Here is a 10,760-nt window from a genome sequence, read left to right on the forward strand (position 1 = left end):
CCCAGGGAGGGGCTGTCAATATCCATAGTGAAAAGCAATGATCCTTCAGGTAAGTCTATATTTTTTTATATAATAAAGTCATAGGTGTCTTTTATATAGCTATCGTGTTTAATAGATAATGGTTGTAGATAGTATTCAATAAATTCAGCTGTCCTGTAGGTTTCACTGCCGCAGTCTGAGACTATGGGCCTTCCAGGAGGAATTTCATGTGGCTTGCTCCATTTCTGCAGCTCTTTGTGGATTCTAGGCAGCAAGTAAAAGCATCTTGCCTGGGCTCAGAGTCACACTGCAGGTAATTTTTTTGTTTATAATTTAAAAAACAAACTGTAAATTAACCTGAGTTTAGAGGAAAACAAGTAAGACCAATAATTTCCATTGATTTAGTCCAGCAGCAACTATTAGGATTTGTAATATTTTCCCATTAATCAACATCATCTGTGAATATCTGCCCACAGAACTGGGGTTCCAGTAAGAGAATTATTTATCCCAAATATGCAAATGAGTTGGTGTACATCTCCATTATTTGTTGTTTTTATTTACAACAATAAATATTCATCCTGTGCTTAGAAATCTAATCTAAGTTGACTCAGAGTTTATGGATAAACTAAGAGTTTTTACTTTCATGGTAAGTGAACTCTATTCTGGAATATCCCTCAGGTGTCTGCACAAGGATAAACATTAAAAAGTGAGCAAACGCGTCACTAGAAAGGAACCTAACTTCATGTCTGAATTTACTGGGGTTTCAATTTTCAGCCTGTTTCAGTTTTTCTTTTTAACATTTTACGTTTTTTTTTTTTAAATGTGTAAATAAGACACAGGGTTCCCAGCATTTTTTTAATGATGATGATGATGATGGTGTTTCCAGGCTGTGGATGACACAGAATAAAGCAGGATTCAGTGAAATTAATCTGAACTCAAATCACTTTTTTTTTTTTTACAAAGATTTAAAAATAAAGATGTTATCAGCTGCTATACTGTAGGAACCTCTGAGGAGATCAGACTTGTTTTAGTCAGAGATCAAAGAGTCTGCTCAGTCAAAACTAAGAAGAGAAATTACAGTTAATTTACTAACTATTTTAAAAGAATTGTAAAATACAAACTTGTCCTTGATGATCAGAGTAAAGCTTGGAAGAATTTTAAATGTATGAGACACCATTTCTTCAGTCTTCAAAGCCTCTTTTTATGACTGGCTGGTGTCGGATCATCTTTAGTTCATAGGTTCCCTCTTGGACTGGACGGGGTGCAGAAAAACCCACCTAGGAGACCCAATTCTGCTAAACAGGTATGGTCTGGGGCAGGTTTTAGGGAATCTTTGGAGATCAAGACACACACTCGGACAGAGTTCAGGACAGGAGTTACAGAAAACAAACAATGCTGTTGCCATGGTAACATCATTCCCAACATGCTGACATTGTTAAACATGACTGAGACACTGGTGAACCAATCAGGCATGAGCTGAGGCGACTGTACAAACAGTGATGTCATCAGCTCCCAGAATGCTTTACTCCAACCTTCTAGCTGGTATTTAAAGTTCAGAACTTCAAATCTGAACAGTTCTGCTGGTCCACACCTAAATTACCTTCTTTTTATTTGGTACCAGTCCAGGCCCGGTCTGAGTGTGGTGAGGGGGCACAGAGCTCAGATTCAGAATCAGACTCCCCCTCTGCGATGTATGGTCTGACAGCGGGGCAGCGGCCAGAGCCTCCTCCTACTTGCTGCTCCCCCAGACCAGCAGAAGAATAGAACCCGTTGTTCAGGAAGTCCAGGTTCTCTCTGGACTGTGAGATGGAGAAGCCGCTGAAGGAGCGCTCCAGTTCTTCGTGGTCCACCGACGGGATGGAAATGGAGGTGTCGCTGTCAGGCTTCACCTCGCCCCCAACTCCGGTTCCGTTGGTACGTTCTCCACCTGTCTCTGGTCTCTCAGAACCCCCTCGGTCTCCAGTGCTGTGTCGGTTTGATCTGTTCCCACTGTGTCTCTCTCCAGCAGGAGGAGGGGGCAGTCGAACCATCGACGCATCCCCCACTGGGCTGGGCGTGTTACCATGGCTGTGCTGAGGGGGAGGGGCCTGGGGATGAAGCTGAGAGCTGATTGGCTGCCAGGATGTTGATGGTGGGCAGGTGGGAGCCGTGTAGTTCCGGTGTCCGGTTGAGCTGCTGGAGCGGACCATCTTTGTCACAAACCGAGTCCTCTCCACATGGTCGCCAGGCAACACCCTGAAAGTAAACAATACAAGTGCAACAAGTCAACAGCAGCAAGTAAACAACATTTTACCAACAATAGGTTCTGGTTCTGCACCTTGATCTCTTTGAAGATGGCTTCCTTCTGTACAGGGATAGATTTTGGCAGTAACCTTGTTGGTCACTGTGGTAACTTCTCCTGCTCCTAATTCTGCTTGGTCTGTGGTTCTAGTAGGGTACTGGTTCTTTGGTTTCCAAGAAACACAAGACACTTACTGGAGGATTTTGGAGATGGACTGACTCTTTTCCAGTTGATCCACAGGACTGTGATAAGGCGGGGCTGGGTCTGGTTCTTTGGATCCAAAGTAGGCATCAGTCTCAGCTTGAGGGATTCCCATTCGTTGAATGTAGATATTTACCAGAAAGTCTAGCTTCCTCTCCATGGACAGGACCTAAAGGACACAAAACCAGCAGGGAACAGGGAATTTGGGACTGAAGGCGCATCAGAATTTGCAGGACTCAGTCTTTTGGATTACCTGTTTCTCCACCTTCCCCAGGCGTCCCATCATGCTTGGATCTTCAGGTAGCTCCTCACCAGCTGTTTTAGGACGGTCCTTGTCTGCGATTGGTGTTCCTCTACCAACAATCTGATCTACCCTGCCAGTCAAGATAAAAGACATCATGGTCAGAAGTTAGGAATAATACTAACACAGTTTGCTATGGTCAGATTTCTTACCTGGCCTGAAGGTTCTTAATGCGGGCAAGCATGTCCAGGTGACCAGCTGAATACTGTTCAATCACGTCCATGACATCATAGGGTCGAAGACTCTCCTTAAACTTCCTCTTAGAAACCATAAAGCGCATAATGCTGAGGAAAAAAACAAAAAGCGGTCAGTAGACTTAGGTGGACTCAGATGGACTCAGGTACTGTCTGTAAGATGTGGGGTATCTAATCATAGCCAGTCTCTGAGGACCACAGCTATCTGCAGAGTCTACTGTCTGAAAGCAATAACTATTTCTCCACTCCAGTTCAGAGCTAAGGTCCAACTATTTGGGTAGAGACTGACAAAATTAGAACTTAACCTGACAGACCAACTGAGGAGTTCTGACCCTGAGAAAGAGTAAAAGGAGGAGGAGGATAGAACAAGAAGAAGTTCTGACCCTGAAGAGAAAGGGGACAAGGAGGAAGTTGTAAAGGACCTCTTGTCCTCATGATCACATCATTGGTGCCAAACAGCAGCTTGTTTTGTTTTCTTCCTCCTAACTCACAAGTTCTGAGTCTGATCCAAGTAGAGGACCTGAACCAAACCAAGAAGTGAACAAGAACCAGATATGAATCATCAAATACTGGCGTCACTTCAGACTGGAGCTAATGATGTCAAGAACCTGGTTTCAGGACTGAAATAAGATCTGAAACTTTGGGACAGTAACTGAGAGGACTGAAGGGCTGCTATAAACAAACAACAGGGATATCATTTCTATTATGAAGATAGAAAAAGTCTTTCATATTTTTATTTCTTCTGCATTGACTAATGTGATTCTGTCTTTACCTGCTTTAATAAATCTTCCATGGATTGTCTGCAGCTTGTCCAAAATGCAGCTGCTGAGCTTTTGACCATGTTGTCCAGGTGTTCTTATGTTACACCTTTCCTGATCTCTCTGCTCTGGTTTTCTGTTCTATACAGAACTCAGTTCAAAGTTCTGTCTGGACTTTTAAGGTTCTGTGTGGTAAAACACCTAAATACATTTCTGAACTTTTATCACCAAATGTCACCGCCAGGATCCTGAAGCACACTTATCAAGAACTGTTATCTGTCTCTAAGTCGAGGTGAAAAACTAAAAATAACAGAGCCTTTGCAGTCAACACCCCGACTCTCTGGACCTTTTTGCCCTTCCAGCTACATTCTGTGAACTCAATGGATTCATTCAACAAACAGCTCTTTAGACTGACATTTTGGTAACAAGCTGGTTTATATTTTTTTCTGATTATATATTGGCTTTTAATATTTTTGCTTTTATTTTAACTTGCGTCTTAAGTTACTTTATTTTGGTGTGAAGCATCTTGTAACTTTTATCTTGAAAGGCACTGTATAAATAAAATTTTCTTATTTACGTATTTCACGTGGTTGTGACAGAACACAGTGAAACAACAGAAACAATGAAGCTAAGTGATGTCAGACTGACTGCTCTTACCCAACAGCTGATGGTGACCTTTGACCCTGAGGTGAGCATAAATAAAAAAATAAATAAATAAAAATAACGTGAATAAAAAACAGAATCAGTGCATAATAAACAGCAAATAAAGAGTGAGTAAAGCGATGAATGGTCAGCGGGTAAAGCAGGTGAGGTTTTGACAGACAGGTCGTACCAGATGGCTCTGATGGTGACCTTTAACCCCGGTGTCAAATCCTGAGGGACGAACTCACAATGACAGCTCTTGTTGTCGTCAACCATGTCATCACCTGGCAGGCTCGCCTCTGAAACAATAACAACATGTTTAGCCCCGCCCCCTCACCTGAAACACTTGTTGGTTCCTGTCATGTGACAGGAAGTCCAGAGACCTAAAACAGCTGAGTCACTCTCCCCGTGTGTGCGCACGCATGAGTGCTGACCTGGGTAGCTCTTCTGTCTGAACTCTTCATCCTGCATCTCTATCAGCACTACAGGAGGAAGAGGAGAGAGGTAACACCTTCATCAGTGGATGATCACACTCATCATCATTATCATCTAGTTTTGTGGCTGAGCCAACCAAAATGGAACAACTCATCATCTTCAGCTCCACGGGGTTAGCCTAGTTTCACATAAAAATTAAAACACGTAACTGTTAGCCTAGCATAGCATAAGGACTAAAAACACACAAAATTGTTTGCCTAGCAAAAATAAAGACTAAAGCCAAATATAATTGTTAGCCTACATTGAAAACACATCAAACAGCATAATCTCTTTTTTTACTTCTCCAACAACTAATCCTTCATTAGTTGTCAAACTGCACTTGTAGCAAAGACTGGTGCGAAATGTAGTGATCAAAGTAAACACAAAGATAATTTTCTAAAAATGTCAGTATTATTTTAACCAGTCAGATACCATGGGGGCAAACTATGAAGCAAGTTCAATAACGCCTAGGATCTTTAGAAACAAAATCAGTAAATGAGTGTCGGTACTTACAGACAGTTAACCTAAACTTTAAATTCATCACCTGTTCACCAGCAGGAGATGAGCTAAGCCTGTTACCATGGTGATCCAGCCTCTAGGCTTTTTCAGAAGACACCTCAGGCCGGACTTAGACGCCTTCTCGCTGCCTCGTGTGATTTCTGAATGGAGTGAGGTAGCGAGACAGGTGGAAGTCAACCCACCCCTGATGCTCCTATGTGCCGTGAAGCGAGGTAGTAACAGAGCTAAAACAGCTGATATGTGAGCCGGCTTTGCAGCTCCATAATGTGTTGAAGTGATGACATATAATCTGTGCAACCACCCAGTCAAAGGATTAAACAATAAAGCAGTTTATTATCCAGAGAAGATCAGTAACACACAGTAACTCTGCATTTAGTTTAAAAAGAGAATTACTAAACTGAGTTAAACTGTTATGTTTTGAAAACGATACAATGGAGACGTCTGTCACACATTTAATGCCGTGCACTCCATGTGAGCGCAGCTGAGTTCTGCTCTATACCTCCTTTGGTTCCTCAATGCTCGCTTCTTTTCTGAAAGCTAACATCTGTGTGGATCATGAGCGGCTCCATCAAGGATTTATAAACAACCAGAGAAAGCATAAAGACGGACTGGTCTTTGCAGCCATTTCACTGAACTGTTTTATGAAAGAGCCTTCTGTTACTGAAAACTCTAACTTTCAGATCATTGCAGCCAGCTAAGCAGAAAATCTTGCTTCATAGTACACCCCTCATGACGTCCAGTTCAGACTAACAAGGCTATCTTGAATCTTGAACCTTTCAGAACAGCTCAAACTTGCTTGGGCTAATTCTGACCCATTTTTCCTGAAGCTTGGCTGATGAGAGCTGACCAATCAAAGCTGTTCCCTCTCTTTTTCCTCCTTCATTCCTTCCTTCTCCTGCTTCTTCCTGATCTTTTGTCCTCTCATGTCTTTCCAACTGCTCAGATATTTTAACTCACTGTAGATTAATCCCAACTTTGGTGACCTGTGCAGGTGTACCCTCTCGAGGTAGGTTCCGCCCTCTGTCCTTAACAGGACGCAATGATTCAAAATCTTTGTGTTACTGTTCGCTGACAGTTTGGGTTTGTATCCAAATTGGACTGCAGGGAAAGGTAACTTTCTCTGCTTAGTGCCCTGAGATAACTTTTGTAATAAACTGATTCTGTTTAATTAATTTAATTGAACTGAATTTAGCTGGAAGATTAATTTTCAGCTCATTTTGTTTCGTAATCACAATTTTTGATAAATCTAATTTCCTCTGGAAATAAGTTCTGAAACCTGTTTCATGAAGGACACACCTGTGGTTTTTCCTGACCCAATCCACCTAAAGCTGCCTCCCTTCCCCTCACACAATCCCCCAGGCCTCCCAACAGGACAATTGAACTTTAATTGAAAATAAACAAGTAGTCAGAGATGTTGCCTCGCAGCAAGAAGGTCAGAGGTTGAAACCTACCTGTGGAGTTTTCATGTTTTCCCTGTGGTTTAATTAGTAACACTAAGTGGTCACTGTTCTGTCTGATCGTTGTTAACACAAAAATGAGTCCCGGTTGCAATGTTTGAAGTCTAAAACTAGTTCCTCTCACAAAGGTAAAACAATAAAATAAGCAGGAGGTATCATCCTACCACCACCCTCTGATGTAACCATGCCCCCTGGGGGAGGAGCTTCACTGCTTTCACCTGATGGCCTGAGGTTCTGCTCAGATGGTCTAACTTAGATTTGTTTTTTATTAGTAAAATAGTAAAACTGGAACCATGAAGGACTTTGGGAGATTATTATTCATCTCATTTGTGGCGGGTCATGGAGAAATTGAGACCTCTCTCCCCAGCGACACTCTCCAGCTCCTCCTGGGGGGTCCCAAGGTGTTCCCAGACCATAGGAGATTTATAATCCCTCCAGAGAGTTTTAGGTCTCCACCCAGAGAGACATGCACAGAAAACCTCCAGAGGGTTGGCGCCCAAGAGGTATCCTGATCAGATTCCGAACCACCTCAGCTGGTGGCAGATTGTTTTATATATATTTATGTTTGTGCTAATCTGTTGTTGTTTACTCTGAATGTTGACAGAATTTCACTAAAATGAGCTAAAATGGTTCTGTGACCGGCTGCAGGATCACTCAGGTTGGACCCAGTTAAACGGTAAATGGCTTTATCTAGTCCAAGGACCCCAAAGCGCTTTACACTACAATCATTCACCCATTCATCCTCACATTCACACACTGATGGCGGTAAGCTACATTGTAGCCACAGCTGCCCTGGGGCGGGCTGACAGAAGTGAGGCTGCCATCACACCGGCGCCACCGAGCCCTCTGACCACCACCAGCAGGCAAGGAGGGTGAAGTGTCTTACCAAGGACACAACGGCTGAGACAGCCGGAGCGGGGGCTCGAACCAGCAACCCTCCGATTACAGGACAAACCCCTACCTCCTGAGCCACTGCCGCCCAGTTTGTCTTACCTTCAGAGTTCTGACGAGATGCTGCTCCTCGGATCCTGAAGGCCTGCCTGGTTCGGCTGCGTTCTCCAAAGCTCCAACTTTTTGGAACTTTGCTTGGACTTTCCTCTAGATTGGGTTCCATGCTGGGAGATCTCCGCAAAGCCTGGACTCCTCCTGGGGTTCCAGGAACTCCAGGGCCAACACCCAGTCCAGGAGCAACTCCAACTGGAGGAGCCACTGCAGATATGAAGAAGAATGGATGAGACTCAGTTTCTGTTTTGTTATCCTCACCTGAATGTGACCCTCATTCTGGTTTTGGTTTGGTTATGTTTCAGAGACACATACCTGCAGTGAACTGGGTCTCAGGTAAAAACAAACTAAATGAGATCCTCTGACTTCTGTCTGCTCACTCAACTCAACAGATACAAACATGTCAGAGAAACGTGCACATCCATGGTCTTAGTGCTTCTTCAGATAAATTCAAAATCTGCCAAATGGATCTGATCTGAAATCAGCTCCTAATGGCTACTGTTTAGATGTCTGCAGCAGAAACCTTGGAAAACAGAACTTACTGTGGTTCTGACACCCACCATGCTGAGGAGAACCTTTTCCTTTGGTTCCTGAACTCCGTGGAGATGAGAAGACCCTTTCCTTCAGACTGACCTTCTGACTGCAGGAAAAACAGACAATAATTCAAACATGGATGGACCCAACATGTTCTCTGAACAGTAGGAGTGCAGAAATGTTTGTGTTTGTCTGAAACTGTACTCAGATCAGTTAGAAGAACCCAAAGCTAACCTTGGTGATGGTTCTGGCTGGACATCCTTCCTGCTGACAGAAACACAGATATTGGTTCTTTTATTAAACTGAAACCAAAAATAAACCTGCATTATTTAAACAGCGATGAGCTAAAACATAATGTCAAACATCTGAAGGTCCCAGAAACAACCAGCCTATCCTACAAGTCCTGCAAGATCTGGATCAAGTTGCTTTTGTTTTTGTTCTGTTTCCTCTGTAATCAACACTTTCAGAACCTCCTCATCTTGACCAATAGGATGGTACTTTTGGATAATACTTTTTTAATCTGGGACAGGTGGTTTTGGCTCATTCCTTCGGTCATTGTAGGTTTTTATTCTCATAAAGAGACTCGTATGAAATCTTTCACCGACCTGAAAGAAAGTCCTGATTTGTTCTTGAGGTTCCTCAGTAAGTCCAACTGATTGAGAGGAGGAATCAACCTGGAGACACACAGGCACGCTAATAAAGGTATAGCAGGAACACGCATGGAAACAGATTGTCCACAGGTAAAAACCTACCTGTACATGGGGACAGATACAGTCCTCTCATAATAATCCCAAGTTGAAGTCAGATCAGTTCGACTTAGATTGGTGGCATAAACCCTCCAGGCTGCCTGCAGATCCACACAAACACTTTCATGAAAGTATCAGTTAACTCCAGAGATTTTCAGAATAAAATCACATTCCTAGGCACCTGCCCAATGGAGCAGGTGGAGCAGCTGCTCCCCCTTTTTTAGGTGGGGGTGCAAACTTGGTTTTGCGGCCTCATTTTCTGACTTAAAAATATAATATCTTTATATATTAACTTTATTGTCATTACTTTACGTGTAAACATACAAATGATTGAAATAACAGTTCTCTCACATTTACGGTGCAAAAAAAGTAAAATACAAATGTAAACAAAAATTTTTTAAATAAAATTAAAATAGCATATATATGGCTTCCAGTGAATGTGGATGGAGAAGAACATGTTTGTTTCGATTATAATTTTTTATAACTGACGTTTGCCTGAGGCACACCTGTGTAATAATCATGCTGTTTAATCAGCATCTTGATCTGCCACACCTGAGAGGTGGATGGATTATCTCTGCAAAAGAGAAGTGCTCACTAACACAGATTTACACAAATTTGTGAACAATATTTGAGAGAAAAAGGCATATTCTGTACATAAAAAGTATTAGATGTTTGAGTTCAGCTCATAAAAAATGGGATCAAAAACAAAAGTGTTGCATTTATATTTTTGTTCAGTATATTTGGGAATGTCATCCTCTCTTTAAGATTTAAGAGCTACATAAACACATAGAACTTCTACGATGATTTCCCTCTGAACTTCATTTCACCTTCATATAGCCAACCAATCACTGAGCAGGTGTGTCAGAATATGGCTCACCTGGATAAGTCCAGCTGCTGGATTTCGTCTCTTCTCAAAATGTTTCTGTCTGTGCTGCTCCTGCACTTTCAGAGCAAATCCAGAACCCAGAATGCCCTGAAGACAGACAGGTGAGCAGGTGGGTACATGGAAGTGCCCTCAGGTTTAAACTCTGCTATAAACTTAGGTTAAAATTAGGTAAAAACACAGGTGAACACAGGTTAAAATTCAGGTATGAACTTGGAGAAACTCAGGTTTAAACTAAAGTATAAACTCTGGTAAAAACACAAGTAAATTCAGGTAAAACTCAGGTAAATTTATTTGAACTTAGGTATAACCTTAAGTAAGCTATGGTGTATGAACTCAGGTATAACTTTTTTAATACACAAAATCTTTTGAATGTTATGACAGTTATGTAAATGAGTTTTACAAGAAGGTGGTTTTAAACATAGGATGAATCTTTGTTTATGCTTTAAAGGTTCCTGAATAAAGTTCATGGAAAATTTTTAAATCCTTAATAAATATTTAGGCAAAGAAAATTTGATCCATGAGCCAAATTAGAGTCTGTTTAGCAGAGGAAAAGGACAGCAAAATATCTTTAATTATCAACCCAACATCTAACTAAATTCATAGCCAAGACGATATTGTCAGGTTTGTGGACGACGGAAAGGAACCCTGAGCGCAGACTCATTACAAAAGAAACTAATTTATTAAATAAGACAAATAAACAAAAACAAAAGCTGACGAGGCAGCAACTTAAAAGAACAAAAATCCAAACAACGGTGGGCAGAACAACAAGGAGACAAGGTACGGAGC

General features: G+C 41.9%; 1 protein-coding gene across 1 annotated transcript in view; it reads right to left on the reverse strand.

The window, feature by feature from the left end:
- Nucleotides 1-769: 769 nt before the first annotated feature.
- LOC108251245 (potassium voltage-gated channel subfamily KQT member 2) overlaps nucleotides 770-10,760 on the reverse strand; it is an 18,329-nt gene continuing 8,338 nt past the window's right edge. Inside the window, exons 9-20 of the mRNA XM_037975552.1 lie at nucleotides 9,966-10,061; nucleotides 9,095-9,189; nucleotides 8,948-9,016; nucleotides 8,577-8,606; nucleotides 8,369-8,448; nucleotides 7,800-8,015; nucleotides 4,791-4,838; nucleotides 4,547-4,655; nucleotides 2,915-3,046; nucleotides 2,715-2,835; nucleotides 2,455-2,630; nucleotides 770-2,214 (exon numbers count right to left, since the gene is read on the reverse strand). Coding sequence (XP_037831480.1) covers nucleotides 1,587-2,214; nucleotides 2,455-2,630; nucleotides 2,715-2,835; nucleotides 2,915-3,046; nucleotides 4,547-4,655; nucleotides 4,791-4,838; nucleotides 7,800-8,015; nucleotides 8,369-8,448; nucleotides 8,577-8,606; nucleotides 8,948-9,016; nucleotides 9,095-9,189; nucleotides 9,966-10,061 — 1,800 coding nt within the window. The 3' untranslated portion in view covers nucleotides 770-1,586. The remainder of the gene's footprint in view (nucleotides 2,215-2,454; nucleotides 2,631-2,714; nucleotides 2,836-2,914; nucleotides 3,047-4,546; nucleotides 4,656-4,790; nucleotides 4,839-7,799; nucleotides 8,016-8,368; nucleotides 8,449-8,576; nucleotides 8,607-8,947; nucleotides 9,017-9,094; nucleotides 9,190-9,965; nucleotides 10,062-10,760) is intronic.

This window comes from Kryptolebias marmoratus, linkage group LG4 (genome assembly GCF_001649575.2).
Source record: "Kryptolebias marmoratus isolate JLee-2015 linkage group LG4, ASM164957v2, whole genome shotgun sequence".
Classification (NCBI taxonomy): domain Eukaryota; kingdom Metazoa; phylum Chordata; class Actinopteri; order Cyprinodontiformes; family Rivulidae; genus Kryptolebias; species Kryptolebias marmoratus.